At 45.6% G+C, this 27947-nt stretch overlaps 1 protein-coding gene across 3 annotated transcripts; it reads right to left on the bottom strand.

Annotated features, from left to right (window-relative positions):
• Positions 1 to 58: 58 nt before the first annotated feature.
• On the bottom strand, positions 59 to 27947 carry NUB1 (negative regulator of ubiquitin like proteins 1). 3 transcript variants are annotated; one of them, XM_068549713.1, is made up of 15 exons: positions 27737 to 27856; positions 25276 to 25393; positions 22612 to 22779; positions 20841 to 20899; positions 19747 to 19817; positions 17091 to 17273; positions 16491 to 16582; positions 15125 to 15231; positions 9827 to 10013; positions 9034 to 9141; positions 7304 to 7456; positions 3501 to 3647; positions 1445 to 1540; positions 586 to 763; positions 59 to 343 (listed from the first exon to the last, which is right to left on the bottom strand). In XM_068549713.1, the coding sequence occupies exons 2-15, from the start codon at positions 25390 to 25392 to the stop codon at positions 165 to 167; spliced, it is 1845 nt and encodes a 614-aa protein (XP_068405814.1). In that variant the 5' UTR covers position 25393; positions 27737 to 27856; the 3' UTR covers positions 59 to 164. The 3 variants fall into 3 exon arrangements, with proteins under 3 accessions (XP_068405814.1, XP_068405815.1, XP_068405813.1); XM_068549714.1 differs by lacking the exon at positions 27737 to 27856 and adding an exon at positions 27652 to 27671; XM_068549712.1 differs by lacking the exon at positions 27737 to 27856 and adding an exon at positions 27866 to 27947 and having other exon boundaries at positions 60 to 343.

The following is a 27947-nucleotide window of genomic DNA, read 5'->3' as shown; positions in this document are numbered from 1 at the left end:
TACTCTTTACATCCCTGTTCCCCGCCTACCCCTCCCACCCCCAAGTAGGAAGCACTCTGGAGCAAAATCAGATAAAACGTAAGAAAAAAAAAAGACCTGCATTACACTTTTCATAATGATAGAATTTATAAGCAGAAACTTAAGTGCTTATTTCTGTTCATCATTTAGTTTCTCTTTGTTGCTGACTTTATATTTTCTACATAGGATAAGTACTCTGCAATAATAATTTCTTCGTCTTCCAGAGTTGAGTCAAGGTAATCTTCTTCATGTTCTGGGATATCTTCCAGGATTTCATTCACAGCCTCTGTCTCCATATCTTCATCTGTTGAGGCGCTAGAGGTCCCTGCAGTAAAGAAGTGCAGCAACAGGGGAGCTGAGGGAGGAGGACAGAAAGAGAAACCTCCACGGGGACCAAAGGGACCCACGTCAGCTCCAGCTCGGCCCTCCCGCCACGGCGCCCGAGCAGCCCGAGGCGTGCAGGTCTGCGAACGCCCCTCGCGGCCCCGGGAGGCGCACGCCCCGCCTGCCGGCTTCCGCCCGAGCAGACACTCCCTCCCAGCCGGTCTTCAGAGACCGCAGACCCACCTGCAGAATCGGACGGGGACGTGGGTGGCGTTGCGGAAGAATCTTCCGCCGAGAGCTGCAGGTCAGGAGGAAGACTTCCACCGTTGTGAGCGAGGGTCTGAGCTGCCAGCTGGACGTTTCCCCTGAACACCCTCAGGGCTGCCTCGGCCGCTGCCGCGTCGAAGCCCATGTACACGAGCTGGGAGAAGGGGGGCGGCACTGCTGAGGGCCCAGGACACACGGCGCGCCGCGCGCCCGGTGCTCCCGCCCCCACGCAGGGCCGGGACAGCCAGGTCTCGGGGGACACGTTCCTACAACCCACCGCACGCGTGTGCCACCGGCCTTCCCGCGCTGACGTGCGCGTGCGGCGACTCGGAAAGGAAGGAGGAAGACCTGAGGCGACCACGTTGGTGCCCAGTCACCTCAGAACGGCAACCGGCTCGCAAGCCAGAGGAAGCGCTGCGGGCACAGACCTAGTTGTCACCAGTACCGTTAGCTACGTGTGTGCAGCGCGCTGGGCAGGCTAACGTGACAGGGGGCACACGTGGACAGCACAGTGGCATCCCTGCAGGTCACAGGCAGGGGAACGGGCTGACGGGAACGGGAGGCGATGCCCCAAGAGGCGTGTGTAGAAAAGAGGAGAAGAGCCTGAAGAAAACCTTCCCGTTGCTTCCCTGGGTTTCCTACTCTGAAGGAAATGCCTGTGCCCGCTTCCACCCGCTGCAACTGCTGCACGGAGGCTGCGCCCTCGGGCGGGCCCGTCACACCCGGAGCCCAGGGAGCCCAGGACTTGGCCCCGCCTGGCCGCCAGCCTCGTCCCGCCAGCCAGTCCCACACGAGGCTGCCCGGGCGGAGAGGGGCACAGGGCGCCTGCACTTACTTGGTCAATGGTTTCCCGAGAAGGACTTTCTTGATGGCTGTTGGTTTCCGGACCAGAATCGTTTAACCACCACATCTGAGGATGACTGAGAAGAATCTAAAAACGTACAGGGATACCCGTCACTCATCACTAACATCCGCTCGGGCACTCAGGCAGAGACTGAGCACCTGTCACGTGCTAGGCAGGCACAGCCGCGGGACACACGAACAGGTGTGGGCAACTGTGGCGGACAAGGCTCGGGGTGCTGTGGAAGCAGAGAAGAGGGACCCCTGAACAGGCTGCGGCTGGAGAGGCTGCTGTTCAAAGGCGGCTCCCGCCAAAGGTCGTGTCTGAGTTGAGGGCTGGAGGATGAACAAGACTATTCAGGCAACAAGAGTGCATCTGAGGAAGCGGGAAAGGATGTGAGAGAGCAGGCGGAAGGATTCCAAGAAAACAGAAGCTTGCTGCAGCTCAGCCTTAGGGGTGACAAGGTCATAAAGAGCTATAAACGGAAAGCTATAAGCAGTCCAGGGCTGCCCAATGTGACTTCTCTTTGGAAGGTGACATGCTCTAGGTTTACAATGTCACGGAGAAGAGCAGAGTTCTTTGGACCCTTGATTTCTCTGTCACATGATACTGACTCTTAACCTTATAAAGCCCTTTTGGGGAATTTCCCTTTTAACACTAAATACTTCTATATCGATCAAATGTATTTATGTACTATTTGTATAATTAAAAACTAGTTTTGAGCCCCATCAGTCCCTCCGCATATTCAGAATTTTTAAATTTCTCTAAGAAATCAAATGAGATATTCAAATAACATTTTTGAATTAAAACAATATATTAATACATATATTTGAAAATTCAGTCGACCCTTGCACAACGCAGGAGTTAGGGGCGCTGACCCTCATCGCAGTGGAAAACCCAAGTATAACTTACTGTGGGCCCTCAGTATCCACAGTTGCTCCGCATCCGCAGATCGTGGAGTACTATATATAGTATTTACTATTGAAAAAGGTCCACGCATAAGCGGACCCAAGCAGTTCAAACCCATGCTGTCCAAGGGTTAACGGACTGACTAATGGGGACCTCTGAAGAACAGGATGGGAGGTCTTGAGAGTAAAAGGCAAAGGTAGGGCAGGCTCCCCACTGCCTGCAGGATTCAGTGTGAACTCCTCAGCAGGGCAAACAAGGTGACGCGGCCCGCCTAGCCCCTGCCTACCTGTCCAGCCGCATCTCTGGCCATTCCCCACCCCGCCCCACCTCCAGCAGGTGTAACCCAGGCCTCGGCAACCCCGGGGGGCTCAACTCCCCCGGCCTCATGCTTCAGCCCTTGGCGCTGACCCCGCTTCTCCTCCGTCTGCCGGACCCTCTCCCGTGACCACCCCCCCCAGCTCAGCTTGCAGGCCCTGCTCCCCCACTGTGCTGCGCTCCCACATGGTAGCCCTTACGCCACTGTGCTCTCTGTGTCTGTCTCCCCACTAGCCTGTGGGCTCCCCCAGGGCAGGCGTCATCTCCGCTGAGACTCAGCACAGCGCCTGCCTCATTAAGTAAGTATCCTGTCTGCTCCTTGAACAAAAATTGGAAAGGACGTGGACCCAGGCAGAGTTACCACTAATCTGGATCCCAACCTGTTTAGTCACTTCTAAGGACGTCTTTAAAAAGCCCCTTTGCCAACATGTACTACTGACTAAATAATAAAACTAAATATTCAAAGAAAACATTTTAATTCAAAAAAATTATCTTAAAACTTCAATCACCTTTCTTCTCGTCCACCTTACTGTTAAACTGCTGTTGCAAACAGAAACCTCATCAAAGTTCCTGCCCTGTGAGCCCTGCGGAATCGTGGACAGGCACTGAGGTGGCTGGGGCTCGTCGTTCTGGCTCTGCCACTGGGTTCGAGAACAAGAGAGCTCTGACCCTTAGATCCAAACCAGGAATGAAGAGGAAGGCCCGCAGCCGCGGGGCTCCTGGCGTCAGGAAGGACAAGAGAGCAGCTTCAACGAAGAAGTGGAGGGGAGGCGCCTGGGCCGGGAGCAGGGCTGCTCAGGGAGGCCAGAGGCTGGGGAGGGGTTACCTGCAGGGCCTCCTCCAGGTTTCCGCTGGCCTGGTGGAGCGCCTGCTTGGCTGCGCGAGCGGAGTAGCCCATTCCTTTCAAACAGTTGATGTTCTCCAGGCGGCGTCTTTTCTTCTCTTTTTCCTCCTTCCTTATTTGGTCCAATTTCTTTAGGAAAACAGCAGAGTCACCAAGTTAGGGATTGCGGTCTTGTAGAAAGCCTTCTCAATCCATGCTCTATAGGATTCTCGGGGTCACCAGGCAAAGTGAAAACCACAAGGAGAGGTGACCCTCTCTCTCCCCGTCCCGCCCAGCATGAGGGCCACTAGGGCAGAGACCAGGGGTGTGCTGCTTGTGGGGAAGCCCAGCGGGAGCCGGAGACGTCAGTCCAGGGAGGGAAGAGAGCACCTCGGGGACCACCACCTGGCACCAGAACAGGCCACTGGGAACCAGCGGGCACATCCTGCGGACCCACAGAGAGGTGGACATGCCTTCTTCTAGGAAGCGGGGGGAGGAGCTTCCTGCACGGGTGGGAGGGCTTCTCAGCCTCTGCTGAGTCACCTGGGATCTTACCGAAATGTGACTCTGAACGTGGGGGCCGTGGAGGGGGTGGGTGGGTCCTAGATGGCGCCGAAGCCACTGATCCACCCCCAACTCCCTGGGTAGCGAGAACTTAGTCCACTTAAAACCCCAAGAATGTTCCCGCCAGGTGACAAAGGTCACCTACCCCCGTGGTTCTCAACCCTGAGTCTCAGAGGTGCCTGGCGTTGCTCCAAGAGCCTGAGGAAGGCCATAGGTTCAGTCTCTTCTCCTCTTCCCACCTCAGCCCTCATCAGGAGAGTTCTGAGTTTGTTTTGAAAACAAGTATCACTTTATTTTATTTCTATTTATTTATTTATTTTTTGGCCGAGCCATGCGGCTTGTGGGATCTCAGTTCCCCGACCAGGGATCTCCCCGGCAGTGAAAGCGCCAAGACCTAACCACTGGACTGCCAGGGAATTCCCACAAGTATCATTTTAAAAGGATTTCTGCTGATGAAAACAGTAAAACTAAAACAGGTTTGAAAACCACTAACTGAATCCAACCTCATCATTTTGCCAATGAGAAGACAGAAATCTCTCAAGACAGTTAGGTGACCCAGTCAAGGTAATCACCGACAGCAGAGCAGAGAGACGGCTTCTGCACATTCTAGAAATGGTCAGCCCTCGGCCCAACACAGGGAGAACAGCAGAGAAAACAGCTTTTTCCTTTGATGTATCTACTCCTACCTCCATGGCTCAGTGCAAGCAACAAGGGTCCCCTCTACATTCTTAGAGCAAGAACACGACCTCACCTCTCAGGAGAAGAAAGGAATCCTCGCCACGGAACCAAACACTCCCAGCTGGCAGTAGGACTAGGCAGAAGGGGTGACTGCCCACATTTCCAGGGAGGAAGACAACCTCAGCCTGTAATTCCCTGTTTACAGCAGTGGAGAGCCTACCTGTGAGCAAGCGGGGCTGACGACGGCTCGGCAGCTCTGCCAGCCCGCTGCCCACCCCCTTCCCCGGGGCCGCGGTCCGCACCTCCACCGCGCCCTCTAACTGCCTCCTCCGGGCCAGTCTCCCCGACTCCGAACCCTTCTGCACAGGCCCGGCAGCTCACACACCTACTCCAGTCCCGCAGCGGCCCCTCCCCACACCCAGTCAGGCGCCAGCACTCCTGCGGCTCCAGCTCCCAGGCCCCGGCTCCGCCTCCCAGCTGACCACCGCCCCCCCACCCCCACCCCGCTTCACCACAAAACCCACGCAGGCCGGCGGAAGTAGTCCTATCACTCACATTTCCACTTTCATTCACACGTACACACCATGTAAAATGCCTCTACCCCGTCCCATCCTCTGCTTGCAACTCCAGCTTCTTCCACTTATACTTCAAAAGGCTAATAAGAAGCACGAATAACATTCAAGCAGAGAAAGACCCAGCCAGCCAGCCAGCAGACACGGGCCTCAGAGCTGACACAAAGTTGGGGCCTCAAAGAACCCTTTTTCCTTATTACAAATGCCTAAGTCAGTTTTCTCTGAACCATGTAGATACACATGATATTTCTCTTTATACTAGAATTAGGAAAATAAACCAAGGAAATGACAGTAAGCATTGCATTGCGAAATCTTATCGACACGGTAGGGTCAGATGTTGTGAGAGAACTGGGTTCTGAAGTCACGGCTGCGTACAGGCAAAATGACTGAACATCTCTTAGGAAGGCCGCCACGCTGCCTCTCACAGCCTCGCAACACTTCAGCACTGTACAGTGACCTCGGTTTCATTAGTCTGTTTCTTTTGCCAGATGAGAAACTGGCCTGTACTCAGGGTCACGATGTACAAAAAAGTCAAACTTTTAGGAATCACCTATTACCTCTACTCAGTGAGATGTTCAAACCCGGAGCTTCAGGAGCTGAGAGGACAGTAGATTCACGGGAGCTCACCTGCTATGGGACTCGGAGCTGGTCTTCCCACCAGCCACCCCAGCTCTCCCTAGGGTGTGGGAAGCTGACTAGCTCCCCGAGTAGGCCCTGACCAGCCTAAGCTAAGCAGACAGGCTCAAGCCAGTCAGGTCTTGGCATTCCCCTGGCCACGGCGACCGGCTCAAAGGTGGCCAATCAGTGAGCAGCTCAGAAGGTCTCTGAGGATTCTGGGACCCGGGCCATGCTCTTGGTGTGATGGGATGACCCCGGTAACACAGAGGAGGCAGAGAGACAGAAACCAGAACTCAGCGACAGGGCGAAGCCACTGAAGCAGCTAACCTGAGACCCAGCCCTCCTCTGGGCTCTTTACAGTTAAGTAGGCCAGTGAATCCCTCCCTTACCCTCTTTATTGGGTGTTTAAGCCAGTCTGAATTTGTTGCCTTCAACCAAAAGCATCCCAACTACACATCCACTGAGTGGAAGAGTGAGCAGGGTCAATTGCACTGTGTACACTATTGTTTTTTTATTTTCTCCAAGGGCTTATAGTTTAATTCATTAAATGCACATCTGATAGGACACCACTATTTTTTTAAAAAACACTTATTTTTGCTACTTATAAAAAGTTAGGAAGTGAAGTGGTAACTTTTACCATTTTATAATATCTCTTGGCTTTTCAGAACCTTCTGTAAAAACTCAGAATGCTATTCTCAGATGGGAATTAGAAAGTACAGGAGAAAACCAGAGCCTTAGTTCAGGTTTTGCCACCGATTTGACCCATGACCCGGGAAAAGACAACCTCTGAGCCTGTTTTCCTCATTTGTAAAACTACCATATTCGATATGGTAACATTCCTTCCAACTCTGAAATTCTAAGTTTTTCTTTTAACTGTACTTATCTCTAATTGTTTTAAATGATTATAGTTTTGAATCTTTGCTTTTATAACATAATGTTAATTGTTCATATGATTTGACTCATGTTTCCAGGCAAGAATGACATCCTGAACTGTAACAATGGCTCCCTGGAAAACACAGACCCCTTTAAAATGCTTTCCAGAAATGTACTATGATTAAAAGAGAGAGAGAGAGAGAAGACTGCTTGGGTAACTGTACTTATGAGCTACCTGCCACCATAGCAAGAATAAAAGGAAGGAAACTGCACTGTCTGAAAACTGATGCAATTAAAAAAGACAAGTTTTTCTCCTGACTTCCAAGTCTGAAGCAATACAGAGTTCCTTGTTAATAATACCTACTACGGAATTGTCTTTTTCTGTTCTTTCATATCTGAGAGCTAAGGCACTTTGGAGATAATTTTGCTATTGCCTCAAGTTTCACACCTACTCAAAGGCAAAGGCCTCAACCAAGCATTGCCAAGACCATATCGAGGTACCTCTCTGCGGCTGGTGACGTGGGCAGCTGCGTGGGCCACGTTCCCGTCACATGCCCTTAGGCCAAGCCGAGCTTCCTGGGCACTGAATCCCAGCTGCATCAAACTGTGAACTTTTGATGGATCAATGTATAGCTCTTTAAAGAGCTGACATGCCTACAGACAAAGAAAAATATAAGAATCATGTAACCATAGTAACATTAAAGCTTAACACACAGCTAAAACCTAAAGGAAATTGGACTGTACCCAATGTGAATTAGGGTGTGTCAGATTTTAGATAAAACCTCTAAATGTGACCTATTATCAACCAGTGCAAATGCAAAGAGACAACACCCTCTCTGCTCACATGACTTATATGCAGTATAACATGAGAAAATAGGCTGAGGGTTGTGGGAGGGGCTGGTATCCATTATCTCCTCCTTTTTGGTAATAAAGTCCCCTGAATTGGAGCTGAGTGTAGCCAGATGGTCTAGGCCAATGGCATGTAGCAGAAATAACAGGAGCACCTCCTGAGTCACCTCTCTAAAGAGGCCTGCCCCGGACTCTCTCCCTCCCTCTGCTGGCTGGAAGAGGCACTGACAGGAGCCACCCTGGCTGCCTCACCAGCTGCCCCACTGCCCTGGCTGCTCACCTGCCTCACCAGCTGCCCCACTGCCCTGGCTGCTCACCTGCCTCACCAGCTGCCCCACTGCCCTGGCTGCTCACCTCCACACCAGCTGCCCCACTGCCCTGGCTGCTCACCGGCCACACCAGCTGCCCCACTGCCCTGGCTGCTCACCCGCCTCACCAGCTGCCCCACTGCCCTGGCTGCTCACCTGCCACACCAGCTGCCCCACTGCCCTGGCTGCTCACCTGCCTCACCAGCTGCCCCACTGCCCTGGCTGCTCACCTCCACACCAGCTGCCCCACTGCCCTGGCTGCTCACCTGCCACACCAGCTGCCCCACTGCCCTGGCTGCTCACCTGCCTCACCAGCTGCCCCACTGCCCTGGCTGCTCACCTCCACACCAGCTGCCCCACTGCCCTGGCTGCTCACCGGCCACACCAGCTGCCCCACTGCCCTGGCTGCTCACCCGCCTCACCAGCTGCCCCACTGCCCTGGCTGCTCACCTGCCACACCAGCTGCCCCACTGCCCTGGCTGCTCACCTGCCACACCAGCTGCCCCACTGCCCTGGCTGCTCACCTCCACACCAGCTGCCCCACTGCCCTGGCTGCTCACCCGCCTCACCAGCTGCCCCACTGCCCTGGCTGCTCACCTGCCTCACCAGCTGCCCCACTGCCCTGGCTGCTCACCTCCACACCAGCTGCCCCACTGCCGTGGCTGCTCACCTGCCTCACCAGCTGCCCCACTGCCCTGGCTGCTCACCTGCCTCACCAGCTGCCCCACTGCCCTGGCTGCTCACCTGCCACACCAGCTGCCCCACTGCCCTGGCTGCTCACCTGCCTCACCAGCTGCCCCACTGCCCTGGCTGCTCACCTCCACAGCCAGATGAGAGAAACGGAAACTTCCAGCCAGTTAAAGCCACTGCCTTTTTGAGGTGTCCTTATTACAGCATCTTGCCTGTACTCTCACAAATACGAATGTGTTTACAGTATATGTGAAGGAGAGGGGAAGGGAGGGAGATGCACTTTCCTCACCAGTCACCACTGAGTTTATGAAATACTTAACTTCTGGGGATTAAAAAACAAAGTAGGTGAAAATGGTCACAACTTTGGAGCATCCGTTTTCTTACCTTGTTGAGATATTCATAAGCCTCTTCACCATTTCCACTGTGATAATTTCGGATACCTTGGAGCAAGTAAAGTCTTAAAAACAAGACTTTCTCTTTTCCACAATTTCCCTAGAATTATTGGGGGAAAAAAAGATAAGACTGTCTTATTTCTCATTACAGGTCTGTAATACTCACATTTATAATTCCCTTCATCTCCACAGGGGCAAAATGGCATTACTAAAATGTTTCTATCTTCACTATTGCTGATGGCAAAAGTAAGGATCCCAGGGTACAATGGCATCGCCTGTCCCAAACAGAACACCTATCACCTCCAGGTGCCCAGGACAGGGGCCCCTCTGGTCAGGAGGGAAGTATGCAAAAACCCAAACCAGGAATATCTCTTACGTTGCCCTGCAATTCCCAAGCAGAATTCTGATGACCTGTGGAAACTGCCTGAGAAAAATCCTTATTCAGAGCCCAGCTCTGGAGCTGTGACTCACTCGTGTGAACTGTCACTGTTCAAAATGTCTATTTTCTGCATTTAAACCTTTCATTAGACTCTAATGAATACAGTCACCAGCTCTCTCGGTCACAGTGATCAATGGGTTTCTGTGACTAGAAAACTGTGTTCCTCTGGTCACAGGCTAACTTATAAGATGTTTAACAATCCCCTTAAAATATAGCTTAAAAAGAACACATTGCATACTACTATCAAATAAATCACCTTTGGCAGCAGTCTAAACACTTTAACAGGAATAAACTCAAATTCTACAAATGGGCTCACTAATACCTAAAACTAATTACAGCAACATACTTTTATGTGGACCAGTCTCTGATGATTCTCTCCATAACAATTTTTAAAGCATTTCTGGGCCATGTTTAATTTCTTCTCTGCGTCGTCCAGGCATTCCAGCTGTCCCAAGCGGAAGTAGCACCACACTATGTCCAGCTGGAGTACTGCATAGTTGTCCACAGTGTCCAGCAGTTCTCTGCAGCACTCGCTGCCAAAGACAGGAAATGACATCACTGACAAGAAGCAGTAAAAACCTTTTCGTGAACTACTGGAATTTTTTTTTTCCAGTTTTTGGTGTATTTCCAAAGACTAAGACAGAGATCACAATGTTTATGAAGGGAACTGTATTTATAATCTGAATCCTTCCAATGGGAAAAAAAAAAGGAGTTAGGGCTCAGGAATAGAAGCTCAACACCATCTGCCCTGGGAGGGGGAAAGAGAGAGAGAGACAGACAGACAGACAGACAGATGCACACACACACCCTTGCCATGTTGGGAAAGAGGCTTGGCAGGAAGCGGAAATCGGGGCCACTGTGTCAGAACCCTTCAGCAAACGTGGGGAGACCATGCTTTAAAGCAGTGGTTTCCAACCTGACTGCAAATTAGAATCACCAGGATGAGGAATTTTTCTTTCCTTTTCTATTTTTTTTTTTTTGTTTGTTTTTAAGAAACACTGATGCTAGGACCCCACTATATCAATTGTAACAGGAACCTCTGGAGGTGGGGCCTTGACGTCGTATTTCTAAACCCCCCTAGGTGATCCTAATACACAGCCAAAGTCAGAACCCCAGAGCTTTAAAAGCACACTAAAAAACAAAAAAATCCTTACTATGAACGCCTCACTTGATGAAGACTCTGACAAGGCATTCACGTCCAATCACATTAAAGCAGGGAAAAACAATCCAGACAAATGCCAGGCTCTGAATGCCTAGCTGATCTTGGGGCCCAGGTGCAGGTTAAATGCTACTTTGCAGCTGTCACAGCAGGCTGAACCCAGATACAGAGAAAGGGAGAAGACAGGCAAGGCAATGGAAGGTTGACAAAGATGGGCATCGAGATAATTTATTTTGATTTAAAATTGTGATTATGTTAGAAATTCATAATGCAAATCTAGATCTCAAGTTTGAACCCTCTTCAATAAGAAAGTAAAATTTCGAACATTCACAAACTTTAAAGATCTCATCTGTTTTTGTTGGTATTCTACTAAAAGTAAGACTGCTCTGGTATAAAACTACAAAACCTGCATGCCCTCAAGCTTCCCATACTGCCCATCAAAATCTGCTTGGGGTGGGGGGCGGGGAAGAGCTCTGATTCTGTCATTTATGTTTGTTTTTTTAAAATAAATGTCTTTATTTATTTATTTTTGTCTGCGTTGGCTCTTTGTTGCTGTGCGCCGGCTTTCTCTAGTTGCAGCGAGCGGGGGCTACTCTTGGTTGCGGTGCGCGGGCTTCTCATTGCGGTGGCTTCTCTTGTTGCGGAGCACGGGCTCTAGGCACACGGGCTTCAGTAGTTGTGGCATGCGGGCTCAGTAGTTGCGGCTCGTGGGCTCTAGAGCACAGGCTCAGTAGTTGTGGCGCACGGGCTTAGTTGCTCCGCAGCATGTGGGATCTTCCCAGACCAGGGATTGAACCCGTGTCCCCTGCATTGGCAGGCGGATTCTTAACCACTGCGCCATAAAGGACAGGGAAGTCTCTGTCATTTATGCTTTAAAGCAGAAGTCTCCTAAGTGGAGTGCCTGCACTCCAGGGTGCGTACAAGACAATCCACTGGGGCATAAGAATAATCTCTCAGAGCAGGATTTCCATGTTTATTTGTGGTTGCTTTCTTTGAACATTTCTATTCTTTGTGAACGTTTTGTAACATACACACCATATTTTACACACATGCACACACATCCAGATGTATGACCGGGTGAGGGGCACCTTCTCTGAATCTTCTGCTTGGCCTGAGAACGTGACATTGAGAGGAGAGGAAGAAGTTCATGGACCATGGTCTGATCTTACACTCCAAGTGAGATTTACTGATCTACCTGTAGATGCCTTCTGTTTCTGGGAGAGAAGCCTACCCCACCATTCTCAGGAAAGCAGCGGACATTTAGCCAGTTTTCAAAGTCTCACACATGTGAACAGGCTTGTTTGTGTCTAAAGCATCAAGAGTGAGGACAGAAACTGCCTCCTTTCAGTTAAAAATAAAATCATGCGTAGAAGTTTGACCCAGAATTGAGTATTTGTGCAGCCAAAGCCAAAACCAAAACCAAAACCAAAACGCAGCACAGGTCTCACATTAAAGAGGTTCATTTCATTCTTTTAGTTTAAAAAAATAACACTTTTTATTGATATATAGGCCTATAAAAGAGATCATGACATCACCTGTATATAATAATTTTGAAACTGTTAGGACTATATTTGAACCTGATCATGTCACTCAGAAAAAAATTTAAAGCCTTGTATAAAATTGTCTTAGAGTATATTTTTATTGATTTTGCTTTAGTAGCCTTAATAGTCAATAGCCAATAAATTTTCATGTTAAAAACATTAATTAAAATCAATGTATAACATTGATTTAAACAAAATATACTGAGCCTAGCTTTAGAAAAATTAAATCCCATTTGGGCTTAAGTCAGTTATTTAACAGAAACTTATTACACTTGCCTCATGAGTTTTACATTTTTTATATAAAATAAAGATATTAATTTCAAGAAAGGTAAGCTAAGCTTAGGTATCTGCTTTTTTTAAAAGGAAGGTTGGCTAAAAAGTCATTTTTAGTTTTATTACTGGCTGTAAGGAACTGGATTGTGTGTAGTTTTTTTTCGTATTTCTCGGTACATGGGTTCAATAAATATCATTAAGCGTTGCTTGGGATGCAGTTAAAAACATGTTACTTGAAAAGAGTGGTGTGACCTTTTCAAGGCTTAGTTTTAAGCTTTGTTAGGTGGGGACCAGAGCAGCCTGTAGGGCAGAATTAGCCCTTCTTCCGAGGCCACACCCTACTGAATTCTCTAGCCAAGGCCCCGTTTCCCACAGGTTATCACCCGCCCTCCATGAACTCTCTGCTTCTCTGAGGGGGTGCTTTCCCAGCCTGGGGGCAGGGCGGGCGGGACCTCACAGGCCTGTGCTGACCATCACTCAGCAGAAGAGTCCAGGGGCGCCCTGTGCACTCTCCCGCAGGCAGCTCTCTCCTGCCACCACTGTGGCCTCCCTGGATTCCGAGCTCCATCTTTTCCACTCAGGGGAGACCAGGAGGCTCTGCCTGGGTTTCTCCTCCGCACACTGAGGCCTGGGAACTCCAGGCAGTGAGCTGAAACAATTCACAGGGTTCCACTCGTTTGTTTCCCCACCTCAGGGACCACTGTCCTGCATTGCCAGAAAACCAGTTTTTACACATTTTGCCCAGGTTTTCAGTTGTTGCAGGGGAGAGGGTAAATCCGGTCCCTGTTACTCCATCTTGGCCAAAAGCAGAACTTACATTTTTAGCTTTAAATAGGGCAAAGAAACTACTCTCAGTCATACTACATACCATACCCCAAGATGTACAAAAGAAAGCTGTGATAGAACTTTGAGCCTACTTGGAGAAGGCAGGAAAAACATCAAGGGGCAAAGGAAGAAGAACAACTTAAGTTTCTTCCACCTCCACTGCGGACTTGCATTAGAGTTGATCTCCTTTACGAAGAGAGGGAACGCGCACAAAAATTACGCTAATAAGTTGACCTGAATAAACAAATCCCCAGGAGAAAAACCCAGTATTTTCTACTTAAAAAGGCACTGACAATTATTATTGGATTATTATGTCTACTACTCACTGAACATGTTAACGTACTGTGAACTGAAGAGAGAGTTCTTTTTATTCAGGGTCTCCCTGAGACCTGAAAATGACTTCAAGGATGTGTCCAAGGTAAAAAGATTGAGAAAGGCTCATACAGACAAATCAAGATAACCATGTCTCAATAACTGCTGAAGCTGGATTATAAGTGTATGGGAACTCATTATATTAGTCGCTATTTTTATATGTTTGAAATTTTCCAGAATAAAAAGTTAGAACAATTATGGAAGGGAATAAAAAATTTACCTGAATTTAAGGACCTAACTTACAGCCTGCACTGCTACCTGTAGCAGAAGAGAATAAAACTGACAGTCAGAAAAAAGCAGAGACAAAGAGGCAGAGGAGGAAAACCAGAGAGGCACCAAGCCCTTGTTCTGGTTACTTTCAGCTTTGCCCCCTCCTCCCCAAAATTTTATACCATAAATCCCCCTTTTTGCTTAAATTTAAGTTTGTTCACTTATAACACAGGGTGCTGCCAATACAGCTGGCAAACTATATATACTTACATTTATCTTCTTGAATGTACTGTATATATTGGGAATTCCTCAAAATGGAAAAGAAAATAACACTGATGTTGTTACCTTTTGAATATTTCAAACATCAAGTCTATTTTTCAAATATTTCATCTGCCTGGATTATAGCTTCTCAGTACTGTTTCCCATTAAGAGGAACCAGGAGCCCTTGAGAAAGTGCTGGCTGTTGCTCTGGGGCAGGAAATATTCAGGATGAGTCTGGACCAGCTCTGGGCACCAGAGAGCAGAGACTACAAAGATTACGCCAGAATCGGGTCAAAGGGATGCAGGACCACCGGCCAGCTGAAGACAGCCAATTTAAGCTCTGAGGTGTGAAGCGTATCAAATGTGTTAAAATCCATGAGCTCATACTGATACTTAAAAGAAAAAAAAAAGGCAAACCTCACCGGTGATGTCATCTTTGGAAGATGCTAGGGAAGCAACTCATTTATTCTGAAAACAAGAAAATAAAGAGAAAGAACCCAGCGTTTTATTCTGTCTTTCTGTACAAATTGTACCTTAGGAGGACCAAACAGCTGATAAGGAAAAATATTTTTCAAATGAATTCTAGCAATAAATGCAGAAGGAATAATAAGTTATCACCATTTTGGAGCGCCTAATGAAACAATGGATTTGGGGAATGCTCATCAACATCTACACCAAAATCATTAAGTGAAAAGCTGACAGGGACTGTATAATGGACAGTTCAGGCTGACAATATGTCGTAAGAAACAGACATGATACCCTACATGCTTGTTGTAAAAAAATAAGTGCATATGTTTATAAAATTCTTTACAGGGAAGAGAGATCAATTAGAAATGGAACGGGGAGAAACAGTTCACAAATCAGTCTACACCATAACTACTCTTTTACGTTAACCATCTTGGGTGAAAATCTGAAGTCTGAAGTGCACGGGGTGGGGCAAGGGTGCTGTGTATAATTGTCATCTTCCTTCAAACTGGCATTCACCAAGTACAAAAGCGCCTACCAGAAATATTTGTCAGCGTCCAACAGACATGGCAAGGCTATTCCATATTCTTTTCTTTTCAGGAAAGCTCTGCCTTTCTCATGATATCCCATAGCTAACATAAGGGCCTAGGAAAAAATAAGGATTTAAAAAAACATCACTTTAAACTATAAGAAAACGAATTATATTAAAAGCATATTAAGTCTAAAGAAATCAAATAATGTGAAAACAAACAAACAAAAAACTCAAGATCACAACTAAATCTAAAAGCCAAAATTAAGGAAAACAGAATTAAACCTTCATTTCATTTAAACACTGAAACCAAGAACTCAATTTAACATGGCTGAAATGGTCAGAACCGGCAACTGTCCCTTTGTTTTCATCACTTTATTTTAGTATCGGCTGATCTAGATCTATTTCTAGTATCCCTAAGACTAAACATATAAAAAAACAGCCAGTAATGACTGTATCCTTTTTAAAAAGAGCATTCATTTCACTCTCTATTCTTAATCAGGTTTTTTCTGAAGTATTTGTCAACTGTAGCATTTCTAAAACAATTTTTGCAAGGTGATCCAAATTTCTTTAAAGTTCATTAATATTTTTAGATTTGAATTTGTATATAATTCGATTTTGTAAAGGTTTCCCCTAAAGATCTAAATATCATCATTTAATATACGAATGTAATATCTGCAGTGGGCAAATAGTTGCCAAAAAAAAATCAATTCAATGAGAGTTACAAAGTTCTCTTATTAAAACTTAACTTTAATCCTTAATTTTAAATCCATAATTCATATAGTGAAACCTACTCAAAAGTGTCCTTTAAAGACCAAAAAATTAAAATTAACTTGACCCACAGTCACTAAAGCTTTTCATATAAGAAGCTTCTGGACTCCAGCTCAGAGACTGATCTCATGGGCCAAGTTGTAGATGCTTCTAGAAAGACCCCCTTGGATATGTTCAAAGGTAAAACCACTTCCCCCTTACTCCAAATTAGAGAACGGGGCTGTGGAGAGACAGGGGAAGAGATGGCAGAATCATCTGTCACACTTTTCCCAAACTACCTAGCACCCCAGCCCCCTCTTCTGATCCATCCCTTAGGGAATGTGGCCCCCAAGTAAAATAAACTACAGCAAAACAAACACTGCCACAGGAAGCCACTGCTCCAGGACAGTGAGGTCCTGCCGTTCTGTACTCAGGCACTGAAACTCACAGGGTGAGCCGGCCAGATGCAGCGCTCATCACATGGTCATGTTCTCTGTTTATGAGCTGGAGACTGAAAGCTGTTTCTAATCCTTTACAATAACATTCCAAGATAAAATAAATAGAAAACCACTTCTGTTCTGACAGCAGATCAAAGAACAAGCCATAAATTTCTTACAGTACTTACTTTTCTTTCTGATGGAGGGATTCTGATTGATCTGCCCGTCTGGTTAGCTATGTCTAAGTATGGTGTGGTTTCTGGATCCACCACCATCTCAGCTGCAACAAAACCAAAAGGAACTCCATTAGTTCAATGTTAAAAAGCGATGATGGTGACATTAAAAATGTTAGACTGTAGGGGAAGAAAGGCCAACAAGAAATGTGATACTCGGGCTTCCCTGGTGGTGCAGTGGTTGAGAGTCTGCCTGTTAATGCAGGGGACACGGGTTCGAGCCCTGGTCTGGGAGGATCCCACATGCCGCGGAGCGACTAGGCCCGTGAGCCACAACTACTGAGCGTGCGCGTCTGGAGCCTGTGCTCCGCAACAAGAGAGGCCGCGATAGTGATAGGCCCGCGCACCGCGATGAAGAGTGGCCCCTGCTTGCCCCAACTGGAGAAAGCCCTCGCACAGAAACGAAGACCCAACACAGCCAAAAATAAATAAAACAAATTTATAAAAAAAAAAAAAAGAAATGTGATACTCCCCTCCCACGCACGCCCCCGGCCCATTTGCGTGATTTGCTGCCACCTTTGAGGACTTGAGCGAAAAGCCTGAAGCTCTGTGTACCTCTCTCTGCCAGTATCTCCAGGCCTCTCTTAGTCCTCTGAATTCTTTTTTCTTTTAGTTTGGCTTCATTCTGCTCTTCTTCTTCAACCTGGGAATTTTTTCTCACATCCTCTTCAGACTGTTTTAGTTCAAGCACCATAGCTTTTACATTGTGGGTCACTCCCTGTTCCTCAAGTGTTTTCCCTGTCAAAATCAGAAATGCATGTTATAAAAAGTCATTAAATTTACTGGGTAATAGGCCATCCTCTATGTTAAATGGAATTCTTAAGCCTGCGTCAGCACTTGCAAACCACCATGCCACATGATTGGTAAGAAGATGTTTAAATTTGGCTGTTTACCTATGTTATTGTTCAGCACTGGTTAAAATCAGCCAGTGAAAATGAGCTGACTAAATTAATCCTTTGTAATTTTATTTATTCTCATCATAAGGTCAAATTAAAGCAATCAACTGTTTGAGAATCTACTGCAAAGAGAGACATGAATTCTCCCCCCCTCTAGCTGGAGGTATAATCCAGTTCTCAGCAATGGACTGGAGGCCAGAGTGCAGCGGCGCACCGTGAGAGGTGATTTACTGAAGTGGGTAAAAACAAACACCTTGGGTTCCACCCCTTCCTAACTCTATGGCCCTGAGTGAACCACTTACTGTCCACGTCCTCACATACAAAATGGGAATAAAGACAGAGGGAGAAGTCAGTGGAACAGAATGAAAGAGAATATGAACAAAATCAAAAGCTGGCTCTATGAAAAAAATTAATCAAATATACAAACCTAACAAAAATTAAGTCAAAGATGCAAAAAAACAACAAACAAAAGGAAAAAGGGTAAATATAGACAGCAAACATTATAAAATAACAAAATAATATTATGAACTATAAGCATATAAATTTGAACATATTTCTGAAAACTCTAGTTGGACACACATTCATATACATACGTACATATACATACACATATATATATTTAGAAACTCGACAACCATTCTAACATTTATATTGAAAAATAAAGGACTTCCTTGGTGGCACAGTGGTTTAAGAGTCTACCTGCCAATGCAGGGGACACGGGTTCGAGCCCTGGTCTGGGAAGATCCCACGTGCCGCGGAGCAACTAAGCCCGTGCGCCACAACTACTGAGCCTGCGCTCTAGAGCCCGCGAGCCACAACTACTGAAGCCTGCACGCCTAGAGCCCATGCTCCGCAACGAGAAGCCACCGCAATGAGAAGCCTGCGCACCGCAACGAAGAGTAGCCCCCGCTCGCCGCAACTAGAGAAAGCCCGTGCATAGCAACGAAGACCCAATGCAGCCAAAAATAAATTAATAATTTAAAAAAAAGAAAAAGAAAAAGAAAGATCCATCAATGGCCAAGTTACCTTGATAAAGAAGAGCCAAGAGGGAGACTCATCTTACTAGATTTTAAAGCCACAACAACAAACAAACAAACAAACAAAAACCTCTGGTGAGACTATCCGTGCGGCCCTGGGCTTGAGGAAAGAACTTAAAACACGAACAATACGGTGAAAAACTGATGGATTTGATAACATCAAAATCAAGGATTTCTGCCCAGTGAAGGATACCACAAACTAATTAACATAGAGATGAGATGACAAACAGTGCAAAGGTATCTAAAACAGGTAACAGGAAATGGCTAGAGGTGATGCCGGAAAGGCCGACTAGGGCTAGGCTGTGAAGGCCGCATTACATCAGGCTGGGATGGGAACCTGACTCTCCGTAGGCCATAGGAACCTACTGGAAACCAAACAGACTACAGTGCTTGCCCGAACTGCTGCAATAGCTAACCCGTCTCCCAAGTCCATTCGTGTCTCCTTCACATCCATTCCCCTACTGCAGCCAAAGTGATCTTTGAAGCACAAATATAACTGTGTCCACTCCCCAGCACCAATGGCTTCCCACCCCTCTGGAGAGAAGCGCTCTAATACCGAGTAAGGCTCAGGTCCAGGGTTCCTCAGCAGCACTACTGGCATCCTGAGCTGCACTAAGTCTCTGCTGTGGGGACCGTTCGGTGCCTTGATGTTCAGCACCATCCCTGGTCTCTTCCCATTAACTGTTATGAGCACAACCTCCCCTGGCCCCCTGCTACCAAGTCATGACAACCCGAAATGTCTCCGGACATCGCCAAATGTCCCCTGGGTGGCGAAGTCACCCTTGGTTAAGAACCACCACTATAATCTTTACAATGTGGCCTCTCTGCCTGGCCCTCCATCCTTAAACAGCACTGCCCTCTGCTCACCTGCTACACTCAGCCACACTGGACCTTTTCAGTCCCTCGAGTTCACACGATGGGGCTCTGACACGAGGCGCTCTGTCTGGAGCGCTCCCCACCGCAGCCCCCTCCCCGTCTTCACTCAGCTTTAGCTCTTCTCCCTCAGGGAGAATTCACTAGAAACTCTATTTTACTTTCCGCACGCCTAGACTTCCATTCTGTAACATTTCATCAGACCTGTACTGATTATCTCTGGAAAAGTTGCTTCCTGCTTTACATTTTTATTTTAGTAAACTCTAAAATAATTGGTTTTGCATTATATACGTGATAAAGCCACCCAAAATTTTTGAACAGAGGAAGAGTGCGAAAAAAAGATACAAAGTCATTATTTCTCTATTGACTTGATTTACAAATTCTGCATACTTTGCCGTAACATACCTAGTTGAAGTTGTTTCTTATTTATGACAATTTTGATATAATTTTCTTGAAATCCAAAGGTTTCAGCTATTCTGTAAAATAAACCAGAAAACTATAGGTAACCAAATTTGTTATTTATTATCCATTAAATAGATTTTAATCATGATAGCTATTTTATACATTCTTCTCAGAAACACCCAGTATTCCAATTTACTGAGTCACAACATTACTTCAGATAAAGTCAGCTTACTAGATGGTTATTTGAAACTGTGTCAGAGACAATGTCCTTTTATAAACTATCTGTTTTACTATTTGGTTCCTTGTGAAGTAGAGACCACTGGTGCTGTGTATCTGTTTGAACAGGAGGGCCCTAGCTGCATGTCAGGAGAAAATCCATCCTCTATACCTTCTGCGGTCTCCTTGGAGGAGCCCATAATAGGGGGGGTTGTTCCATACAATCTTCTGCTCATTGTGTGTTGAATGAATGATGCTTCCTGAATCCATCCCTAACAGCCCTGATGTAGACCAAAGAAGAAAATGAGAAAAATCACTTTAAGAAACGCTGACTGGCTATCCCTGGAGGTATTCAAAATACTTACCATTTAAAAATACACAAGTAGATGAAGTAATTGACCGGGTCTCAAAAGTTAGATTTTCACTGGTATGTGACAGGCAGGTGTTTTTTTTCGTTTTACAAATGGGCCAACAGCTTGAAACTGGCTGAAATACTTCACTGAACACCACAGCAAGCTATTAGTGCATTAAGGAATAAAATTCAAAACTAATGATCTGGCCAATATCAGGCTGTCTCCTATTTCTATCACTCATTCACTGATTCAAACACGGATCAAGTACATGCATCCAGAGTTCCCACCTGCTCTCAAGTTACACCAGGAAGTGAAGGAGATTGCTGCAAGTCCTGAGTTCTCACTTTGCCCTTAAATGCCAGTGTGAGCCTGCATAAGTCCTTCAGCCTCAAAGCCTCAATTTTCCCTTCCATTCAGTGACGATAATCATACCTGCCCCATCTCTCTTACAGGATGGCCAGGGAGGATCAAATGAGCGGGTGTAAAAGAGCCAAGAGCACCTGGGGCACAGGGCACACAGATACTTACTTAGACCTCAGTTCTCTGCCAGTGACATGCAGTCGGGTCTCCAACAAGTTTTTCCTATCCTATTTAAAAATAAGACAAATAAAATGCACTTGAATTTGACACTTTTTGGAGCTGTTATTCTGCCTATAAAACCAGACAGGCTGATATCAGACGATGTAAATACTCGCATGCCTAGCATGAAGCTACTGAACAAAACCTGACGTGTGCTGACCCTGTGACCCGGAAGTCCTCAAGGGGGCAGCAGTGTGGCACCACAGGCAGGGCTTCAGTCTCTGGGGGGACGTCAGCTGCTCAGGGGGGTTTGTCCCCTGTCTACTCAAGGGAGCTGGCCTCTGCTCCACAAGGACCCATCCCACAACCTCTGGCACTGGGGCCACCTCAGTGAGCAAAAGAGATAGTCCCTTCAGCACTCTCCCACTGAGGAGGGAGCAGCAAGACGTGTTCTTGGAACCTTTCCTTCTCGGATGGCTGGGCTTCAGAGGAAAATATGGGACCACCAGGGACACCTATGAGACCACGCAAATCATCTGCTCTGATTCCATACTCACCAATCAGCTTTCTGACTGGTAGTCTGGTTTCCCAGGTACTTGATACTAGCAATTAAGAGTCCTGTATATACATACTGCCCTTTAAATTCCCGAACTGGCATTCTGAGATAGATACATATATAATTTCCTTCTTCTAATAAAGCTCTTTGTTTTTCCTAGAAATTTTTAACAGCTTTACAGGGATGTAACTTACATACCTTAAAGTTCCCTGTCTAAAAGTATAAGAGTCAATAGTTTCTAGTATATTTAGAGTTATACAACCGTTATCATAATCAAATTTCAGAACATTTTCACCATCTCCCCAACCAAACATGTGCCATACCTCCTATTCCCTCCCCTTCCTCCACCCCAGACAACCATGAATATATTTTCTGTCTCTATGGATTCGCCTACTCTAGATATTTCATATCAATGGAACAACACAGTATGTGGCTTTTTGTGTCTGGCTTCTTTCATAATGTTTTTGAGGTTCATTCATGTTGTAGAGTATCGGTACTTCGTTCCTCTTTATGGCTGAATAATATTCATTGTATGGGTGCACTCCATTTATCCACCGACAGACATCTGTGTTGTGTCCACCTTTTGGCTATTGTGAACTGAGCTGCTACAAGCGTTCATGTACAAGTTTTTGTGTAGACATAGTTTTCATTCCTCTTGGAGTAAAACAGCTGGGTCATATGGTGACTCTTATACACACTTATTTTCATTTCTTCTGAGAATAATTAACATTGATCAGTCTGAAGAGGCACCCTTGGGTGCCCTGCCTCAGTAACATTTCTGGACTTCAACTACTGAGGACGTGGCCCTGACACAGGTGGCCCAGGTTACGGTGGCCCTGCTTGGGCACTCAGCTATGCCTCTGGCTTCCACTGGCATAGAAAAAAAAGACGAATTCCTCTGTGATGCGTCCTACTGCACACAGTTTTAGAAAATCTGAAGTAATCTTTTATTCCCCATTTTTGCTAAATGTTCATTCAAACTCTAGAAAAGGTAAGAATGTGACGCACAGCTCTGTGAAGCCTGCAGGCCAGACTACCTTGTAAACGTTCCAGCTTAAGAATCCATAAAATTGACTTTTAAGTTTGTAAATGTTCAACATGTAAAGTAACTGAAAAGAATTTTATCTTTGGATTGTATCTTCAAAAAGAACTCATAATTTATTTAATCGCATCACCAAGTTAACTAAGCATTAGTAACTATGTAAATTTGGGGAAACTACTCACTTTTTTCACCCGTGGCGGTAAGAAGACTTCGATTGTAGCGATTCCTGTTGCTTTATAGTGCTCATTGCCTGTGCCACGCTCCACTGCTTTGCAACGTATTTCTTCTATTATCTTTTCTACTTCATTTTCACAACATTCTAGCTTGTCAGAGTACTTCTTAGCAAGGTCCTATGAAGAAAAATTTAAAAACACAGATCAATACAGTACCAACTCAAAAAAGAAAAAATGTATAATACAGAACAGTGCACGTGGGACTCTAAGGCGAAAAAACTAATGAGTGGTGGTCACCCCCGTTATAGTGAAATCCAGACTGTGGCTTGACATCCTGAGAGGTGTAGAGTTTAGAGAGGACCCAGGGAAACATCAAAACCAGGAAAGGACAGGAAAATAGGCCCAAGAGAGAAAGTAAGACCAGTTGGGATTACGCTAGGGGGGAAAAGCAAGGTGGGCTGTGACTTATGTAACCGCAGTATATACACAATTATTTTAAGGAATAATGAACTGTTCAATACCACTAAAGGGTGGGGACAAAAAAACCAAAAACAGAGAAAACATTCTAATTTTCCTAACTTGTGAGAACAAGTCAGGTTAGATGATGGTGTAAGTATATATTTAAAATAGGGGAGATGTTCACGATACACATAAGTTACAAAACAGATCAGAGGACCTCCCTGGTGGCGCAGTGGTTAAGAATCTGCCTGCCAATGCAGGGGACACGGGTTCGAGCCCCGGTCCGGGAAGATCCCACATGCCACGGAGCAACTAAGCCCGTGTGCTACAACTACTGAGCCTGCGCTCTAGAGCCCATGGGCCACAACTACTGAGGCCCGCGTGCCTAGAGCCCGTGCTCCACAACAAGAGACGCCACTGCAATGAGAAGCCAGTGCACCACAAAGAAGAGTGGCCCCCGCTCACCGCAATTAGAGAAAGCCCGTGTGTAGCAACTAAGACCCAACACAGCCAAAAATAAATAAATAAATTTAAAAAAAACCAAAAAACAAAACTTTCTGTAATTCTCCAGAAAACATAAACATAATTACCCAGTGAGGGTTTTTTTCCCCCTCCTGACACCAACCAATTCTGACACCAACTGGATGTCCTACAATTCAATTCAGTTCTGTCACTAATGATCTGGAGTTAGAGGCAGACTCCACAGGCTAAGGGCTCAATCCCACAAGTCTGCCTTCATTTCAGGCACCAGGTATCGGGTCTCCAGGTTACCCACACTTCTGACACTTAGTCAAGGGTCCCTATAACCCCTACCCCTTCAGGCTTGGTAATTTGCTAGAACAACTCCACAGAACTCAGTAAAATGCTCTACTTATTATTATAGTTTATGATAAAGAGTACAAATGAACATCTAGATGGAGATGTACATATGGCAAAGTCTGAAAGGGTCCAGAGTGCAGGAGCTTCTGTTCCTGTGGAGCTGGAATGTGCTACTCTCTGGCGCATGGACGTGTCTGCCAATCTGGAAGCTCCCAAAATCCATCATTTAAGGGTTTTTATGAAGGCTCCATTATGTAGGCACGATTGGATTGATTAAATCACTGGCAGTTGGTGAGTAGCTTGATCTCCAGCCCTCTGCCCTCACCAGAGGCTGGAGGGTAGGGCTGAAAGTTGCAAGCTTCTAATCAAAGTCTGGTCTTTTAGGCGAGCAGCCCCACCCTGAAGCTCTCTCCAAAGAGCTGCCTCTTAGAACAAAAGATGCCCCTGTCACCCTTACCACTCGGGAATTGCCAAGGGTTTTAGGAGCTCCGTGCCAGGAACTGGGGACAGAAAACAGCTTTCTTATTATGCCACACCTAGTTTCTAAGCCAAGAATTTATAACAAGCAGATTCAGAAGAAAGATCAGAAGGTTTGCAACAACTAAGAAGTGAGTCCTGTCAGGAACGAGAGACAGGAAAACTCTTTAAGACCCTGACACAGCTATCACCTGCCAAGCACGTCACTGTGTCACAACACAGGACAATTTGATGCCCTCCTGACAATCCTTAGTCCTTGATAAACGTTACACTGTTTATCTCAATATACTCAGACTGAGAAAACAGAGAAGTACATTCTAGGATATTCCAATGTAATAGATTTCTATCAAAAATGATTAATGTTCCTCAGCTTTGAAAGGCAGGCAAACTTCAATTTCTAGAAGTTTCACTTATGTAAAATGATGCCATTTCTGATGATACCATAAAAAACCGAGGCATAATTATTAGGAAAATGTATTTTGGAAAAATGAACAGATAGCCATAGTGTAAACAAAGCTGGGGGAGGGAAGCATTGTTTTACAGCAGACCACAGTAGCAAGGAGGGCTGAGAACCCACCAGGACGCTAAACATGAACAGCTCACACACTAAACTTCTGGCACTGGAACCGCCCCGCTAGCAGGAACACCCAGATTAATAAACTTAGGTAACATCATGAAGGTATCAGAAATGATATATGCCAAAATAATTAGATACCATTCTCATATAAATAAAATCTTTTTAAATAAAAATAAGCTTGCCAACTGCTAATAAAATGTGGGAACCTGCTCTTCACTAATGTTTTTGGTTATGACAAAAGTTTACCTGGTTGTGCCTGGCAATTTCTGGTGACTTAAGAATCTTACTTACCAAGGAGACTTACAACACAACTAATTATTAATGTCTTAAAAGAAAAATACCTTCAATGCCAAACCAACTTTTTTATTTTCATCTGTATATGGAGGCTTCCAGAGTTGAATTCTGTCTTCCCTTAAAAACTGGGTCAATTTTGCTTGGAGATATTTCTTTTGCGCCATCCTTGAAAGCAAAACAGTACATCAATGATACCCCATGCCACATTTCAAAGTGTTTTATAACTTACCTAATACACTGACGGGTTTTGTAGAGTAAGCAGAGGTCTCCTCCACTCCTCCTTCTCCAGTTTAATCTAAATTACTTTTAGATTAGGTTTTAACTAGCTCCAGGCTTCTCTAAAAGATATATATATTATATACAGACTGAAATATATATTACATATGCAATTATGTATATTATATAAAAATACATATTTCAAAGTTGCTAGTATGTAGCAAGGTTTATTACACTTTTCTATTTCTTAACCTGCTATTATTCTCTAAGAGAAAAGATAAGATAAATCCCTAAAGTAGTGAACTTAGAAACAATTCGACGCAGAGCTTATCAATTCTCCTGTATGTTGGCTATTTCAACACAAAAGACCAATCACCCTGGCAGGTAAACATGAAGAAAAGCTAGCTTGAACCATGAACTATCAATAATAAATATTTTCTACATCTGAATTTTTAAAACTTTAGTGTTTACAATCCTAGAAAAGTTATGCATGCTATTTTGTGATAAAGCGTAAAAGCAAATCTACATATACTATTCAAATCAATACTGGCTGGGCCATCATTTTACAGATGAGAAAACCAAGGCCCAAGTTTGTAAAATGACTCGATCAAGGATGCAAAATTAGGCAGCATCATAACTAGCACTGGAACTTCTGCCTACAACACTGGACCACTGGATTCTGCCTTCTATCGCGAAATCCCCTGCTGCTTCTCTGTCCTGTGCATGTAACTACTCTCTCCCAAAGAATCACACGCAGCAATGGAGCTGTCTACTCATCCTTCACTAGCACACCAATTCAAAGGGGTGAGTGAGGCTGCTAGAGAATGAAACAGCTGACAGGGGCAGTACAGCCAAAACAGATAAGCAGTAAGAAAAGTCAAAAGTTATTACTCCTGAAGGATGAAGACACATTCTAGGGAGTGAAAAAATATGTTAAGAGTTAATGTAACCTAGGTAAGTAACTTTCTTTTTTTTATTCAGGGCCTGTATTCCACACTCCCCAAAACTCAATTCACCCGATTTTTAAATCAAGTTTGAGAACTTAAGTGTATTCCATAAACAAGTGTTTTAAAAGAAAGTTCAAATCTATTTTATATCAAGTTGGAGGCAAGAAAAAGGGTAATCAGGATAGCGGGGAGAAAAGGGATAAAGAAAAAAAACACATCAAAGAGGCGGTTGTGTGCATCCAGGTAACCTACGAAAGAACCCCAGATTTTCAAGCACTAATAAATTGCTTCTCGCACAGAAAAGCATATTAGCACTTATGAGCATTAGCTTTCCAAACACAAATAACTTACAGGACCACTACACAAAGTTAGTTCTCTACTCATAAATGTTCAGAAATTCCCACTAAAGTATCACTTGTGGGGAGAGGGCCATTTACTGGAGCCAAGCTATCTCGAAGGCTGAATGCACAGCCCTCTGCCATCCAAGTAGCTACCTGACCAAAGTCTCAAGGGATTTCCTAAAACTAGTGTTCGGCCCACACTCCACCCAACCAGCAAATAAACAGCAAGGAGGGTCTATGAACCACCACTTATGTTTGAGAAAAGATTACACCACTGTCTTGAAACTTACAAAACTTCACTTCCAGACAACCGAATAAACGAGGATACATATTTTGAATCAAATCAAAAGGGAAAAAGGTTTAATAAATCAGTTTCCGATTTTAACTGGAGAACTGAACGTTTCATGCATGCCATACAATGTTCGGCAACACAGCCCCCCACCAAAAGCAGAAATTCATTAGTACTACTGCTCTAAACTGAAAGCGAAAGGGTATCAAACGTTCCTTTAAAATTTCACTTTCACTTTTGTAATAAATCGATCAACGCTACCTTTCCCCAGAGCTTTTCAAATATATATCTATATATATATTCATTCAAAATACATTAATTTTTCTCTTAGGCAGTCTATTAACAAGAATCTTGCATTAAAAAATAAAGAGTATGGGAAGGAGTTGAGAAATACAGAATCAGATCGTCAAGGCTGGAGAATATAAACAGTGTTTTCTCATTAAACAGCAAAGAAAATCTGTCTTTGCAAACAAATCCCAAATGGCGTATCTGGAATTACAGTGTTATGACTCAAGCTTTTTGTATGGCTAATTAATTTTAATATATACATATATTTCTCTTTCTCCCTCCAAAGACACTATTCAATCTTCTTCTTAAATACCCAGCACCTCTGCCCAGCCCAGAGCAAACCTAGGGCGCGGCGAACGGCCGGCGCGACCTGAAGCCCCGGCCCGCCGACCCCAGTCCCGGCCGAGCCTCCCCGCAGGGCGCCCACCTCCCGCCGCTGCGGTCGCGCCCGACCCACACGGGGTTGGCGTCGGGGTCGCGCCGGGGCAGAGGGGGCGCCAGGCGGCGCGGCTGAGACCCGGGTCTGGGACTGGACGCCCAGCCGCCGTCTCCTCACCTGCGCCACAGCAGCGCCAACCGCGACCCGCCGAATGCCCGGATGCGGCGGCGGCCGCCGTTTGTTTTCATTCCGGGTGAGG

This window comes from Eschrichtius robustus, chromosome 8, assembly GCF_028021215.1.
Source record: "Eschrichtius robustus isolate mEscRob2 chromosome 8, mEscRob2.pri, whole genome shotgun sequence".
NCBI lineage: Eukaryota > Metazoa > Chordata > Mammalia > Artiodactyla > Eschrichtiidae > Eschrichtius > Eschrichtius robustus.
The sequence above is the reverse complement of the archived record's forward strand: the minus strand, read 5'-3'. Positions and strand labels throughout refer to the sequence as shown.